Genomic DNA, 17,067 nt, shown 5'->3' on the forward strand with positions numbered 1-17,067 from the left:
TGGAGGAGCTGGGAAGGCTGAGCTGCCGGCCTTGGGCTTGAGCGAGGTGTGCGTCCGGCGAGTGTAGAGAAACCTGGCTGAAAGAAGGGCCGGATGGGGTGTGGAGCTCTAAGGGACTGGGTCACTGAACTTGCTTGAAATGGCATCAAGGACCAAAGGGAGTGCTACTGCACAGTGTGGGAGGCCGGGAAGTCTGGGCCCTTAATTCTCCACTGAGGCCCAAGGTGAAAGGTCTAGCCTGTCAATGGCTGAGCAATCCACAAAGCCTTGGGGGTAGCTGTTGGCCAGGAATGGGTCCCGTGGGACCTTGGTGATGTGGGTGTTGTCACAGACGAGGCGCGAGAAGGACATTTTCTGTAGAGAGTCCCGCTGCTTCTCAGTGAAGACTCCGGGGTTCTCCCACCAGAATCTGCAGAGACAGAAGCAGGGTCTGTCCACACAGCCCCGCCGGCGGCCCCTCCCGCCCCACTGTGCCGAAGGGGAAGGCAGGAGGTGGCTGGGAACACGTGGAGGTCTGGGCTAGTCCTCACACAGGACTTCGGGACCCCCACAGAGAAGGGTCTGCTCTCCCCTGCCCTCCTCACACGATCTCACTTGCCTGTCTCCATCACGAATCTGTCGGAACTGCTTCCCCAGGAGGCAGGCCAAGAGAGACCCCACCCGGCCTCTCTCTACCAGGGGCTCGGCGACGCCCCCAACCCAGATATCGATGTTGTCAGGGGTCCCATAGAGATCCAGTAACTTCTCAGCCAGCCTCTCGTTCTTTAGCACAGCATTCAGCTCCTTCAGGGTCTGGGGTTGTGGGAGGTCACAGAAGCCTCTCCAGGAGTTGTACCCTAGGGCAGAGGGGCTGAAGCTGTCTCATCCCAGGGGCTTCTCACCCACGACCCTCCTTGGGGACATACCTGTTCCAGCTCCATTGGCCCCAGAAAGTCTGGCCTCATAGCCTCTGGGGCGGGGTGGGCCGGGCTCCATTGTTTTATGCTTGTACTTCAGGCTTGGGAGGGCTAGCAGGTCATATGGTGCTTACTATGGGCACTATTCTAAGCACTGTACAAATATGTCAGCTGAAGAACAGAGATGATAAGTAACTTGCCTAAGGTCATGTCACTAGAAATGGCAAAGCTGGGATTTGAACCCGGGCCGTCTGGCTCTTCATTACTACATTAAATTGCCTTTTGTGGGTCCAAAGAAAGGTCCAAAAGTCATTGGTTTCTCTCTATTCTCCTTTCTTAATGTTTTTCTGGGCTTTTAAACCAGTTTGACAAGTCAGCTGTTGTCCTCTTGTTCATTTGAGGAGCTCCAAGATGGTACTAGACATGTTCTCTTATCTCTGCATTAGGGAGAATGGAAGATTCCATTTCACAGACGAACAAAATGAATTTTTAAACTGGCATCTCTGCTTTCTGTTTTAGAATTGGTCAGATCCCCAGGGTTATAGCAGAGAGTCCCCAGGAACCTCAGAAAGCAACGAGAAGTTCCCTGGACCAGGCAGGACCCGAGGCCCACTCACCAGGCATCCCATGGTCCCGACAGCGCTGTATGTTGATGGCAGCCAGGTCAAAGCCGTGGATCTTGTGAGTGGGCTGGAAAAGCTTGTTGCGCAGCTCTCTGGTCATCATTTTATTCTGATTCAGCAGCTTGGACTTCTTGGCCAGCAGGCCCCTGACCAGAGGGTCAATTCCACCTGCAAGGGAGACCCAGAGGCCATCCCGGGGACGGGGGTAGGCTGAGGCCATCTTCCACTGCTAGCCCCTCCCTCCACCAGATGTTTCCTCTCAGGTAAAAAGTAGGGCCGACTGAACATCTCAGGCTGGCAGCCAGGAGAGAAAAGCAAGATGCAGCCGGCCGGGTGTGCTGGGGCTGAGGGCATCTGACTGCATGCCGGGGATGGGGATGGGGGTGGGGAATGGGGCATTCCTGGGATGACGGCAGGAATATAAGCTTCAGGAGTTTTTTGAGCTTTGGCTCAGAGAGTCGGCTCCTCCTTCCACATGTTCCCCTGAGGAACTCTCACGCATGGGGAGAGGTAGCAGGAGGCTACAAAGAATGACCCTGACTTGTCAGGCCTTAAGTAAAGCCAGTTTCAACGCAACCCGGCCCAGGATAAAGGGGAGCTGGGCCCAACCTTTGGCACTTGATGGAGGTGGAAAGCCCTAGAGGAGAGAGGAGAGCAGAAAAGAACAATTTATTTACCAAACTCATGAATTCTTTCTGCAGGGGTCAGAGAAGCCTGAGGCAGGGAAAACCTAGGCAGCTTGGAGGCCAGAGGAGGAGAGAAAGAATAATAACTCATATTTATTGACCACCTCCTGTGTGTCGGAAACCATTGTAGGGTGCTCTCCACATACATGCCACTTAATTTTTTGTATATCCTAGTGGGATAGGTACCGTTGTTGTTCCTGTTTTACAAATGAGGGAACAGGCTCAGTGAGGTGAATTCACTTGCCCAAGGTCACACAGGAAGGAAGTTCCTGGAGTCTGACTTCTAAGCCAGGCTTCTTTAGAAGCAGGCCGAAGCGTGAGACCACCAGGTGACAGTGCTTCCCTAAAAGGACATACCATCTTTGACTATCCTCCAGGTGTTGAAGAAGAGGGTGTGCAGGGGGAGCTCTGCCTCTGGACCCCACGGCTGATAGTTCTCATCTAGGCGGGACACGGTGGAGGGGACCTCCAAGTGGCCAGAGCGGAAGGCAAATGTGAAGACATTGGAAATTCGGGGGTCAGCAGATTTGTTGTAGCCTTGGTATGGAGGGATCCACTTCTGCATCTCATCACCGAGCACAATGGGTAGGTAGTCCCTAAAGGTGATAATCTGGGGGGAGAAACATGTCATGAGCAAAGGGTGGGAGAACACTGAGACCTCTGCAGAGTGAGGTTGGAGGAAGCTGCGGTCAAGAGGGATGAGTGGCCAAAAATCTAGGAGGGCAAATGGATAGCATACATGCCCATTTCCCTTCCTGTGACCATGGCAGAGAGTTGCTAATTGATCATGACATTCTTTCTGCTGGTCGCTCATCATATGCTTCAACACGGGCCCTACTGATCAGTCCTTTGAATCGGCACTAGGCAGGTATTCTCTGTGTCATCTCCACTCCAGGTCTGTGGCCTTGAAGCTGAAGTGACAATCCTTGTGTGTCACTTGAACATAATGATGTCACATCATTCAATTTTTCCCCATAGGGCCAGAGCAAAAGGAATGATGAACCACAGGAATGGCTCACAGGGTAAGTTCACCTCATCTCCAATTCTGAGACAAATGGTGCACCATGGAGAGAGCAATTTGGGGGTTTGTTTTACTCAAAGCAATGAGCTAACACACACAGAGAAAATTTTGAAAAAAGAGAAAATCATGATAATGCGTAATGCAATAACTATATGAATTTTTTCTTTTTTCTAATCTTTGTCTATACAATACATATTTTTACACACTTGTACTCCTAGAGAATACATACTTTTGTAATTCTGCTTTTTCACTTCAAGTTTCTCATGTTTCTACCTAGCTCACAATTATTACGTAATTAAATGTGCATAATATTCTATTGCATTCATGGATCCCTCTCTTATTGTTTTATTTTTAGGTTGCTTCCAATTTGTTCAGCAGCAAAGGTCGTGGGGATTTCATCCTTGGAGCAGGCAGTCTGCTTCTCAGACTCTGTGAGGTGGCAAGAGACAGAAACTTGCCTCTGGCCATAGTGGACTGGTCCAGCTGTGGCACCAGACCAAGCTGGTTAGTCAGATTCTTGCTCTCAGGAATTTAGATTTTGGATGCAGCTGTCCTGGACTGTTTCTGATGGCGCTTGATCTGAGGGGACAAGTGGGGCCATATGGGGGATCATTTGCTACCATGTGCAGAAAAGCAGAAAAAACCCATCTGAAGACAGAGACAGAGAGAAGAGAGTGGAGAACAATAGAGAAGTAGAGAAAGGCATGGAGAAAGAGAGGCAGAGTGAGATTCCAGATGGTTTCCAGTCTCTGGCTCTAACCTTGCTTAGGACCAACTACACTCCCTGCTCTGGGGTTCCAGGAGAAACCTTTATCAGCTTCCATTTGACATATGTATAGGATTGAACCAATACTAAATGTCTGAACTAGCTTGCATGGATTTCTTTTTCTTGGAGTCCAGTAAGCCTTGTATGGATGGAATTGTGTCCCCTTGCTAAGGTATATGTTGAAGCCCTAACCCCTGATGTGACTGTATTTGGACATAGGGCCTATAAAGAGATAACTGAGGTTAAATGAGGTCATAAGGGTGGGGCCCTCATCCAATAGGACTGGTGTCCTTATAAGAAGAGAGAGAGAGACACCCGGGAGGCGCTCACACAGAGGGAAGTGTGTGGACATGTGAGCACACAGAGGGAAGGCAGCCATCTGCACACCAAGGAGAGAGGCCTCAGGAGAAACCAAACCTGTTGAAATCTTGGTCTTGGACTTCCAGCCTCCAGAACTGGAAGAAAATAAACTGGAGAAAATAAATAAACTGGAGAAAATAAATTTCTGTTGTTTAAGCCACCCAGCGTATGATATTTTATTGTGGCAGCCCAAGAAAAATAATATAAAACCTTAATTCAGATCATCTTTAGGTAGATACTTTTCATTCTTTGGATGATGCCCCTACAACAGAAGGCAGCCAGGAACGTGCCTTCTGCAGACAGCATCAGTAGGCACTGAGTGGGAACCCTAGAGGCACCAGAAGAGTGAAGCAGACCAGAATAGCATTGCAAGGGCTTGGGAAACTAAACTGTCATTGGAACGAAAGCCCACGAAAGTATGCCAGACCTACATGTTGAACCCAAATAGACTTCTATAGGATCATGAGTCTCCTAACATAATAACTAAAATGTCTTGGATATAATTGAAAATCACTCATAACACCAAGAACCAGGGAAGCCACAGTTTGAGAAAAGACAATCAACTGATGCCAATAAATACATGAATCAGATGCTGAGGTTATCTGATAAAGATTTTAAAGCAGTTTCATAAAAATGCTTCAACAACCAATTCTGTTACCTTAAAACAACAACAACAAAAGACCATCTCAGCAAGGAAATAGAATTTATAAAAAAGAAACACTGAAATGATAGAACTGAAAAATACCAAACTAAAATAAAAAACTTGTTAGGAAGACCCAGCAGGAGTGTGGAGATGACAGGGTAGAATGGAAGACAGATCAATAGAATTTACTCACCCTAAACAACAGAAAGAAAATAAACAAAACAAACAAACACCTCAAACAAACCAGAACCTCGGGGATCTGTGGGACAATAACAAAAGATCTAACATTCATATTAATGGAATCCCAGAAATAGAGGAGAAAGGGATGGGGCTGAAAAAGTATTTGAAGAAATAATGCCTGGAAACTTCCCCAAACTGATGAAAGACATACACTTACAGATTCAAGAGGCTGAATGAATACCAAACATAACAAACCAAAGAAATCTACTCCAAGATGCATTATAATTAAATTGCTAAAAACTAAACACAAAAGTCTCAAATATCACCAAAGAGAAATGACACATTATCTATAAATGAACACCACTGTGAATAACGGGGAGCTTCTCATCTGAAACCATGGAGGCCGGAAGGAAGGGGCATGGCATTTTCCAAGTTCTGGAAGAAGCCAGAGGGAAGAGCAAAATAAACCTGAAGCAAGCAGAATAGGCTAAAGAAAAAAAAGTCAGGGGCATCTGGGTGGCTCAGTCAGTTAAGCATCTGCCTTTGGCTCAGGTCATGACCTCGGGGTCCTGAGATCAAACCCCACATCGGGCTCCCTGCTGAGCGGGGAGCCTGCTTCTCCCTCTGCCTGCTGCTCCCCCTCTCTGTCAAATAAATAAGTTAAAAAAGAAAGAGAAAAAGAAAAGTCGCATTAATGAAGAAAGACCATTTGACAGAATTCAACATCTATTCATGATAAAAACTCTCCATACTCTAGGAACTGACTGGAACTTCCTCAACCTCATAAACAGCATCTACAGAAGATTTACAAACAACATTATACTTAATGGTGAAAGACTGAATGCTTTCCCTCTAAGATTGGGAAGATGAGGATGTCTGTTCTCACCACTTTTATTCAACACAGTACTGGAAATTATAGCCATTGAAACAGGGCAAGAGAAAGAAATTTTTAAAAACATATAGATTACAACAGGAGAGATACAACTGTCTTTATTTGCCGATGACATGATTCTCTGTGTGGAAAATCCTAAGGAATCCACAGAAGAACTCCCAGAACTGTCTGAGTTCAGCAAGGCCAGGATTTTTATGCACTGATAAAGAACAAGTGGAAGCTAAGTAAAAAAAAAAAAAAAGAAAGTAATACCATTTATGATTCCTCCAAAGAAAATGAAATATTCAGGTATAAATCTAACAAAGCATGTATAGGATCTGTATGATAAAAATTACCAAATGCTGATGAAGTATAGCAAAGGAAACCTGAACATTTAGACACACTGCATTTATAGATTGGAAAACTCAACATACTAAAGATGTCAGTTCTCCTTAAATTTTAATGCAATTCCTATCAAAATCTCAGCAAGGTTTTTTTTTTTGTTTGTTTGTTTGTTTGTAGACGTACATAAGCTTATTTAAAAATATATAGGAAAGGGGGGCACCTGGGTGGCTCAGTCGTTAAGCGTCTGCCTTCGGCTCAGGTCATGATCCCAGGGTCCTGGGATCGAGCCCCGCATCGGGCTCCCTGCTCAGCAGGAAACCTGCTTCTCCCTCTCCCACTCACCCTGCTTGTGTTCCCTCTTTCGCTGTCTCTCTGTCAAAAAAAAAAAAAATATATATATATATATATATAGGAAAGGGACAGACCTAGAATAGTCAGAACAATTTGGAAAAAGGATAAAGTAGGACGAATCGTGGCTCCCCATGGTAAGTCCTATTGGATAGCCACAGTAAACACTGTGATGCTGGTATAGGAAGAGACACATAGATTAATGGAACAGAATAGATAATTCAGAAATAAATTCACATAAAAATGCCCAAACACTTTTTGATAAAGGAGCAAAAACAATTCAATAGAAGAAGGATAGCCTTTTCAAAAAATGGTGCTGGAGCAATTGGATATCCATAGGCCAAAGAAAATGAGCCTCACTCTACACCTCACACTTTATACAAAAATTAACCCCCAATGGATCATGGACTTAAGTGGAAAACATAAAACTATAAAGCCTCTAGGAAAAACCAGAGAAAAATCTTTGAAATCTAGGACTAGAGAAAGAGTTCTGAGACTTGACACCCAAAGCACAGCTCATGAAAGACTACCAAACAGAATAAACCCAAACAAGTCTACTCCAAGATGCATTATAATTAAATTTCTGAAAAATAAACACAAAAATCTTAAATACTGCCAAAGAGAAATGACACATTACCTATAAATGAATGCCAAAAAGAAAAATAAAAGGATTAATTGGATCTCATCACCATTAAAAACTCTTACCCTGCAATAGATCCTATTAAGAGAATGAGAGATTGGGAGAAAATATTTACAAGTCACATATCTGACAGAGGATCTGTATCTAGAATATATAAAGAACCCTCAAAACTTAACAGTAAATGGGCAAAATATATGAACAGGTATTTTACCGAAGAGGATATACGGATGGCAAATAAGCACAGGAAAAGATGTTCAACATGACTAGCCATTAGAGAAATGCAAATTAAACCCACAATGAAATGTCCCTACATACCTATCAGAAAGGGTAAAATAAAAAACAATGATGACAGCAAATAAAGGCCGGGCTGCAGAGACACTGGATCTTCCATACACTGCTGGAGGGAATATAAAATGGGACAGCTACGCTGGAAAAGAGATTGGCAGTTCCTTTTAAAACTAAAAACGGACTCTCAATATGATCCGGCAATTGCACTTGTAGGCATATATCCCACAGAAAGAACAACTTACTTTCGTGTGGAAATGTATACATGAACGTCTACAGCAGCTTCATTCATAATAGCCCCAAACTGGAAACGATTCAGATATCCTTCAATGGGGTGAATGATTAAGTCAACCATGGAATACTACTCAGCAACAAAAAGGGACTTTACACCTGCAACAGCCCGGATGGACCTCAGGGCAATTATGCTGAATGTAAAGAGCCAATCTCAAAAGGACGCATACTGCATGGTTTCATCTATGTAACACTCACGAAATAACATAACTGTACAGATGGAGAGCAGATTGGTGAGGGCCAGGGGATAGGGACCTGGAAGGGGGCGGGTGGGTGTGGCTCTCAGAGGGTAGCAGGAGGGAGTCTTGTGATGGTAGAGTGAAGTATCTTTATTGTGGAGGTGATCACGTGAAACTACCCATGTGATAAAATTGCATTGGCGCGTGCGTGCGCACGTGCGCACACCACACACACCCCCCCCCCACACACACACATTTGCATTTCTAACTGGTGAAATCTGAATAAGACCTTTGGCTTGTGTCAATGTTAATGTCCTGCTTTTGATGTACTGTGGTCATGCAAAACATTAGCACTGGGGGAGGCTGGGTGTATGCACTGTTTGCTGGTTTACAACTTCCTAGGAAACTGTACCTTATCAAAATAAAATGCTTAACTATGTGCACAGTTAATTCTAGCTAGTCAATCAGCCAATCTACTATAGCAATGGACAATGCCTGTGACTTGTGGCTTGGGTGTGGAGAACTTAAAAAGAAGAGACTCCAACTGAAATAACCCACCTAGCTGCTGAGTAACAGTCCCAGGAGTGACGGAGACTTTGGTCCCCGTGATGGCACCTGAGTGACCAACATCCAAATGACTCTCCGACACTCTGAATCCAGGGATTCATTTTGGGGCAAAGAAGCTAAGGAAACGAAAGGGAGAGCGAAAAGCATGAGACAGTGGGAAAGAAGCAGCAGAGGGGGAGAAGGGGAAGTGGAGGGACGGGAAAACAGAGAAGGTGGCGGAGCCAGGGGCAGAAGCCGGGTGGGTGTGGGAGGCAGTGCTCCTGGGCTTCCGCACCTGCATGAAGGCTCCCAGGATCTTCCGGGCTTCCTGGTAGAGCTTCTCTCCATCCCACTGAGGGTTGAGTCTCTTTAGCTCTTTGGCCAGACGATTGTGCTCTCGGAGAAAGAGGGTGTGGGAAGTGGCCAGCAAAATCTGCTCCGAGGCTCGGGAATCTCCTGAAAGCCCAGAAGACAGGTAGGTTGGTTCCCCTGGAGTGGCCCCAGAACCCAGTAACCTGCACAAAGAAATAGATGATAGTGTCCCCAAAGGACCCTCCCCTAAGCCCCTCCTGCCAGTTAACCTAAGGGAAGTTAAGTGGAAAGGGATCAGGGTGGGGATTCATAGGTTTGAATCTCAGCTCCACACACACGATTTTTAGCTGAGTCACTTTGGACAAGTTATGGGGCACTTCTAATCCTCAGTCTCTGGAAGAATGGGGATAATAAGGCTGACCACACAAGATTGTGCTAAAAACTACAGATGACATTAAAAAGTAAAATTTTGCTAATTACAATCCCAACTGCCCTCTAAATTGGGGCAGTACAAATTAACAGGGGCTTTTTGTGCGGAGCAACTTCGAAAGTTTTAGGAATGCAAATTTGAGGGCAGGAATGTGGGTAGGGTAAAATTTTCCCGTGCAATACGGGAGAAGAATCTAGAGATGGGGCCGTTGGGAGAAAGGAAAGAAGGGAGGAACAGGATGGGGGGGGGGTTAGTTAACTGGCAGAAGAGCAGGTGTTTCACAAGAGGACATTTTGTGTCCTCTAATCTTCAGGAAAAGTCTATTAAATTCACAAATGCTTGGTCTTAGCGGGTATTTTTGTGGAAAACAGGAAAGGGTTCGGTTTTGTGTCTGGACTGATGTGAGATACGTGTGAACATGGAATCCAAGAGATCTACCCAAGAGATCTGGGCCTATGGACTGGCTTTCTGCCATGTCTGGGTGGGCAGGGGTTTGTCCTGCAGAGTGGATTTTTGGAAGAGGAGAGGTCTCCAGAAGCTCAAGGCAGAGGGCCTGACGGCAGATCAGGAGGGCAAGGGCCCCCAGAATGAACAAAATTGGGGGGCTTTGGTTGTGCACAGGTTGTATGGAGTGAGGGCTTTGTGCTGAGTGTATAAAAAGCCTTAAAAATAGGCATTCCTCTTAATCTAGAACTTCCTCTTCTAGTAAGTTATCTTAATAAAATTACTAACAATGAGGGGCACCTCAGTCGGTTAAGCGTCTGCCTTCAGCTCAGGTCATGATCCCAGGGTTCTGGGATCGGGCCCTGCACTGGGCTCCCTGCTCAGTGGGGAGTCTGCTTCTCCCTCTGTCCCTTTCCCCTGCTTGTGCTCTGTCTCTCTCAAATAAATAAAATCTTTTAAAAACATAAAAATAAATAAAATAAAATTATTAAAAACGAGTGCAAAGATTCATCAACAAGGATGTTCATTACCTAAAAAAAACAGCAATAAATCACAGAAAATCTAGAAATTATTTAAATGCTTCCAAGTAGGGTTGATAAAATAAATTATAATATATGTCATGGAATATCAGGCAGCCAGTAAAAATCATGTTGTAGAGGAATGATTAATGATGTGATATATTAAGTGAAGACATCAGGTTATAGAACTTAACTGATAGTATAACCCCTATTATGTAAAACAGTATAGAATATATCTATTATTATTTTTTTAAACCTAGAAAGATGGGCATTAAAAATGTTAACAATGACTATCTGTGAGTGGTGGGGTTTTGTGGATTTTCTTATTTGTGCTTCTCTGGACTGAAATTTTTTTTTTTTAGAGTGAACACATGTTCTTAGATTTTGTATTCATCGGGGCCCTTCTGCCAGTCCTGGACCAGTGCCAGAGGCAGCGGGGTTTTGTGTGCATTTTTTTCCAGAAGGCAAAAGAGGAAAGGCAGTGGCAAAGCCTCCCTGGAAGCTGCCTAGTAGACTCCTGAAGCTTTTTTGGTCTCTCTCTGATGCCAGTCCTTGGGTCCCTCTGTTCCCAGCCTAGACTCACCTGCCAGGAAGCAGGGCACTCGGGCGGTGGTGTTGATGAACTCACAGGGGCTTGGCTTCTTGATGTCAAAGGGCAGGTAAGCCAGCCCGTGGTCACAGGCCTCCTGGTTCACAGTCATGAGGCCCAGTGGGCTGCTGAGGTTGCGAAGGCGGCTGGCCAGGTTGGGCTCGGAGCCGTATACCAAGCTGGCATCGAGGAAGGAGGTCAAGGCGTTGATCTGATCTCGAGCCAGGGACTGGTAAGGTGGAGTGGGGCAGACGAACCCAGCTCGGAAGAAAGGCATGCACTTGCCTTGGGTCCTCACCTTGGGGTCATTGGGAGGGAACTGCGGAGAGATTGGCAGGTAGGTGACTAGGCAGATGTGGCACAGCTGGGATTTGGCAACCTCTCCCCAGGGCGGGCCTGGATGTTGCTGGCAAAGATGCTGACGGAGCCCTCCTGGGACCCTGGGACCAGACACTGACTCCAGATGCCTCCTGCTGATGCTGTACATCCCGGGCCACCATGCCCTGAAGTTCATTACATCCCACTGTGTAAAAAGGCTGAGGGGAATCATTCAATCTTTCATAGCAAAGGTTCCACATTTTTGGTGGGGAGGGAGTCCTGAGATCCCTGGACAGGGAAGCAGGACATGAGCTAGGAAAGACTCTGTTAATAATTACTACTAACAACAGCTACCATTTATTTATTTTGGACCTAACATGTACTGTGCATTATGCATACCTTATCTCACTTTGGTCCTCAAAAAATTAAGGCAGATAATTCAGTCCCATTTTACAGGTGAGAAAATTGAGGCTCAGAAAGGTTAAGTAAGTTGCTTAAGATCTTAGAAACTGGAAGCGAGATATATGGGATTCAGATCTAGATTGACCTCAGTCCACAGCTCATGTTCTTTATATCACAGCACATAGCTTTGATTTGAGTGAATAAGTCACTCTCTAACTGTAAAACCCATGAATAAGAAGAAAACAGGGCACCATGGCAAGTTCCTCTCTCTTCCTGCTGGAAAACCCCACAAATCCTGGCCCTCACTCGGATTCATCCATCAAATTGCACCTCTTTCTGGGAATAGCCTTCCCAGACCCCACGGTGACTTACAGCAGTGTTCTACAAACTTTATTGTGCATAAAAATAATCTCCTGGGGATCCTGGTATAATGTAGATTTTGTTTCCCCATGTCTGGGATGAGGCTTGAGATTTTACATTCCTAATAAGTCCCCAGGTGATGCCAATGCTTCTGGGCCAGGCACGGAGACGACTCTCCCCAGAGCTCCCCCAATTTTGCTATTAGTGGTTACTTGTCCATTTCCCACACAGGCTCTCAGTCCTTGAGGAAAGGAACAGTGTCTTATTCACCTTTAAATCCCCAGCACTTGGTGCACTGCCTGGCATGGAGTCGATAATTAATGTCTATTTATGGAATAAATGGATGGTGAATGAATGGACATGTGGGGTTTGGGAAGCCTTCAAATCAGCATTCCAGATCTATCCTGAGCCCTGGCTGACCAGCTGGGAATATCTTCTCCGCCCGGGAGGTGGGAGGCTTGTCAGGACAGCTGGAGGGGCCTACCATGATGGGGAAGCAGTTGTCTCCCTGGATACAGTACTTGTCACACTGTGCTTTGGAGCACTCGCTGCTCCCCAGCTCGGTGTCAGGGGCAAAGTCCAGGTCATGGTCCACAATTTGACCCCACTGCATGAAGAGCAAGGACCTGTTTGCGTCCAGAACACCCTCCTCATTCAGGTAGTCTGCAATCTGGTTGGATACCTCGCGGGCCTGCAGACCGAGAGAGAAGGGGAGGAAGGATTGGAGGAAACAGTGTTTTGAGGAGTCAGATCCAACTGCAGCTTATTGTGTACCTTGGATATAACGGGTACATTTAATCCCCACGACAATTTTGTGAGGCGTTACACCTATCCTGTAGGTGAGGACCGGAGTCCTGGAGAGGCCAGGCCAATTCCCCACAGTCCTGCAGCTACAAAGGGGTAGGGATGGGACTGAACACGGGTCTATGTGACTTGATGGCTTGCAAAGGCCAGTGCCCTTTCCACGACGGAAAGGGAAAACAAAGACAGGCTTCCCCAAGTAAGCGGCACCAAGGGGCCGGGCGTCTGGCAATAAATAGGAGAGGGGCTCTGGGGAGGCGCTGCCAACTCAGATGAGGCCAACAGATAGGACCTCCAGGCAAACAACAGCTGATGCACCCCAGGGGCGGGGGCGGGGTAGGCGCGGGCAGGATGGGGCAGGGAGGCCATCTGCCCGGGACACCCCAGGGTATCTGGCCTGTGGACCGCCGGACTCGACCCGCGCGTGGCCGAACTCCGGGCTCTGCTGCCCTCTAGTGGCACTTTGGGGAACACGGCCGGGGAGCCGGTCCAAATCTCCACCTCCGCCGCCGCGGCCCCGCCTCGCCCTCCGCCTTCCCACCTCTTTCTCCTGCCTTTCCACGTGTGTTTGGGGGCGCATCCTCTCCCCCCGACGGCCCTCCCGCCCCCTCCTGCTCGCGGCTCGCTCCCACCCCGGGCCCGCCCTCACCAGCGGGAGGGAGAAGCCGTTCCGCGTCCTGCCCGGCGTCCACCCGAAGGGCAGGGAGAGCCTGTCCTCGTACTCGGCGGGCAGCCAGCGCGCCAGCGCCCTGTTGGCGGCGCCCAGCGCGGGGTTCCTCCTGAAACCGAGCAAGACCCGCGCTCAGCCTCGGCCCGGCCGCTGCGGGCTCTGCTCCTCGGCAAAGCCCGTGGGGACCGGTGCGGGGAGCAGTGGGAGCCTCCGCCCGCGGGAAAGGGGGGCGCGGAGGAGACGCCTCTCACATGTGGGGATTCTGAACCGCGTCCACCCAGAAGGCACGGGGCTGCGCTGCCGCTGGGGTACAGTGGTCCCGTTAGAAGGTGGGGAAGCTCGGGGAGGGTTCCGATAGAACGGCTTCCGGTGAGGCAGGGGGGCTTCGGCCTGGCTGGGCTGGGGTTGCGCAGGGCCGGCGGGCGGGGTGGAGCGGGTGGGCTGGGCGTGGCGATCGGCAGGGGCTGCCCCGCACACCTGCCCGCGCCCACTCACCTGTTATTACAGTCTCCTGTAATGGTTCGGTAAGGACTGTCCTTGTCACATTTCACCGCAGGGACAGGGGCATCACAGCCCACCTCCCAAGACAGTGCAGTCAAGTCCAAACTGGGGTCTGAAACAGAAGGGACGCCAAAGCGGCTGAGTTCTTTCTCCATTCTGGGGCCCCGCGGGGAGGCAGGACACCGAAACCAGAGGTGAACTTCCATTACTTGGAGTACATATCCATGTTCTAGGGAAGCAATTCTCAGGTGGTTTCTTGTTCAATCCTGACAAGTCATTAAAGTAGAATTTTAATTCCCATTTTACGGAAAAGAAACTGAGACCACAGTGCCCAAGAGACTGGCCCGAGGCCACACAGATAGTAATTGTGAAAGTCCCCAGAATTGTTAATGATTCTTTGTTTATCAGGTCATTCGAATTAACAGATCTTTCTTTTAGAATGAAAATGTCCCCCAGAGCTTGAGCACCTGTTAGTGTGAATTAAGTTTGATAAGACTGCTTTTCTTCTAAAGCTTCACTGACATCTAAAGTACCAAGCAAGCAGGAAGCTCGATAAGGAAGATGTTGGGAAGGGCTAGGGAATTTTTAATTTTTAAGTGAGCGGCACTGTGGTCTGAGGAGGAGTAACATAGTGGGGGGCTTCAGGCATCCGAACCTCCTAATGCAGCCTGTGATGCCTGCATGGAAGAGAGTCAAGGGAACCTGGTTCTGTGGGGGCTTCGGCAGGGGACCGTCTGTGAAGGTTGGCAGGGGCCGGGATTCAGCCTTCCTCTCCTTTGCAGTCTCAGAGTCTCAAAGTGATCCCTACTTCTCCCCACCTTGTCCCAGTTTCCTTCTTTTGGAACTCTGGAATTTGCCCATGTCCTAGGCCAGTTATCTTCCCGGACTTGATGTTTTCCCAGGGAGAACCTGCAGCCTCTTCCTCCGGTCGGAACCAAACCCATTCCTCTATGACCCTCCCCAGGAGCTGTGACATTTGGTGGTGGGGATGGGGTGGGGTGGGAGGAAGTGGAGGGGTTGGAGGAAGTCACGATCAACCCATTACCTCGTTGTTTCAGCTCCACGTTACCCCAAACAAGATGGAAATCTCATCTCCTGTGACATAATCCCAGTAAATCCCCCGATACATGTGGCTTAAATGTCTCCTTTATAGGCGGTAGTGGTGGCATTGTGGTTTAGGACAGGGAGCCCATGTTTATTGACTTCAGCACTTCCTCTGGATAGAGGCATTACAGATGGCATTATACAAAGAGCATGAATGTCCCCTCGTTTGGAGCTGGCAACATGACCGTGCTGGGCCTGCGTTCCTTTCTCGGCAAAACACACCCCACGCTGGCCTAGCTGTCCCCTCTGCCCCTCCTCGCTCTGCAGGTTCACGGCTCTGAGAAGGGACAGCCGGAGGGCCCCTGCCGGGAGGTGCTCCTAATAGGGAACGCAGCTTTTGGTGCCTCCTATTCCTTGCTGCAGGGAGATGGCCCGTTCCTGCCATCAGAGGGCCAGTGGGTTTTCTGTACCTGTGGCATTGGTCACGGCCAGTTGCTGCCTCAGTCTCTTTAAGGCCTCCTCCCACACCTGCCCGTTGCGGATGGCTGTGCGCGCCCGGCCTTTGGCATGCTTGAGGTACTCCGAGAGCTGCCGAGAGGTGGGCTCCTCGGAGCTCATGGCCGTCTTCAGCCTACAGCGGAGAGCAGGGGGAGAGTCATGACCCGGCCCCTCCAGCTCTGACCCTGTAGAAGGGGTGTCTGGGGAGGAGCCACAGGGAGTGTGGGCAGCATGCAGGAGACAAGCACTCCCTGTGCTCTTTTCTCGTTTCCCTCCTGATGCCGCTAGAAACTCTCTTCCCTCCTGATGCCGCTGGAAACTCTCTTCTGGGAGGAGAAAGCTACAGTGTGTCTCTGAGTGTGTCTGGTTCTGAGAAAGGGCGGACAGATGGGGTGAGCGCTTCCTGAATTAGAATCGGAGGCTTGTAGCTGTGCTGACCGGATCAGAATCAATGGGGGTAATTTAAAAACACCCAAGCCCAGGATGTACTGATTCAAACTGAGGAACTCCTGCCATGGAGCTGGCATCTCATCAAACCGTGTGGACCGAGAATTCTAGAACTAACAAGCCCACGGGCCTGTAGTTCTTCCCATGGAAACATCCTCAACTGCATCTGGCCCTAGAGGTAGCGTGGAGTTTGTTTAGATGTGGGCGGTAGCCTCCGGCCGCTTGTGGACCATTTTGGGGGCAAGATGTTCAGCCTTTTTATTCTTAGTTTCCCCCATGTGTAAAATGAGAAGCCCAAATCCCTGCTCCTAAGAAGTTTGTGACAACATAGAGGTGACGGAGCACAAGGTGGGGTCAGAAAAGTCCGGTCCGTGAGAATCCACTACGCCGTCCCTGTGCGTCAGTCTCCTCAGGTGGGAGAGGAAGGGTTCTGTGAGAGGCTGTCTACGGCTCTAAGACTCCGAAATTTTGGAAGTGGCTCCAATCCTCACCAAAGACAGCTCTGCTTTTGGGGGACAGCTCACTGGCTGCAATACCTGGGCTGTCACTATGGATCAGCTTCTTAACTATTTCAAGAGTGAGGGGTGTGGTGTCTCAGCGGAGGGACTTCCTGGGCACGTGGGACAGGCACAAGGACAACTGTGATGACGGGGCTCTAGTCAGCAGGCCTACCCCCGACCAGCCTCCCCAACCTCAATATAAAAGAACCTAAGAAAAGAAACCAGACTGTCTTTTGGATGCTGTGGCAGGGACAGCGTGGCCCGGTGGCGCAGAGTGCTGCCCTGTCCAATGTGGTAACCGCGAGCCACGTGTGGCTGTTTAAATGGAACTTCATTAAAATTAAATTAACTTAAATTCCGTTCCTCACTGGCACTAGCCACATTTTAAGTGCTCAGTGGCCACGTGTAGTTAGTGGTTCCTGTATTGGACGGCACAGATATAGAACATTGCATCATCACAGAAAGTTCTATCGACCAGCACTGGGCCTGGCGTTTGAGTTCAGGAAACAAGATTTGAACCCTGGCTGTTTTGACTCCTGTTGTGATGCCTGCC

The 17,067-nt window shown here is 48.5% G+C and overlaps 1 protein-coding gene across 1 annotated transcript in view; it reads right to left on the minus strand.

Annotated features, from left to right (window-relative positions):
• LPO (lactoperoxidase) overlaps positions 1 to 17,067 on the minus strand; it is a 25,338-nt gene continuing 8,271 nt past the window's right edge. The window contains exons 4-13 of the mRNA XM_021704237.1: positions 15,540 to 15,700; positions 14,020 to 14,137; positions 13,504 to 13,633; positions 12,538 to 12,744; positions 10,968 to 11,292; positions 8,976 to 9,136; positions 2,563 to 2,815; positions 1,514 to 1,687; positions 599 to 836; positions 1 to 409 (exon numbers count right to left, since the gene is read on the minus strand). Coding sequence (XP_021559912.1) covers positions 202 to 409; positions 599 to 836; positions 1,514 to 1,687; positions 2,563 to 2,815; positions 8,976 to 9,136; positions 10,968 to 11,292; positions 12,538 to 12,744; positions 13,504 to 13,633; positions 14,020 to 14,137; positions 15,540 to 15,700 — 1,975 coding nt within the window. The 3' untranslated portion in view covers positions 1 to 201. The remainder of the gene's footprint in view (positions 410 to 598; positions 837 to 1,513; positions 1,688 to 2,562; positions 2,816 to 8,975; positions 9,137 to 10,967; positions 11,293 to 12,537; positions 12,745 to 13,503; positions 13,634 to 14,019; positions 14,138 to 15,539; positions 15,701 to 17,067) is intronic.

Source organism: Neomonachus schauinslandi, chromosome 15, assembly GCF_002201575.2.
Source record: "Neomonachus schauinslandi chromosome 15, ASM220157v2, whole genome shotgun sequence".
Classification (NCBI taxonomy): Eukaryota; Metazoa; Chordata; class Mammalia; order Carnivora; family Phocidae; genus Neomonachus; species Neomonachus schauinslandi.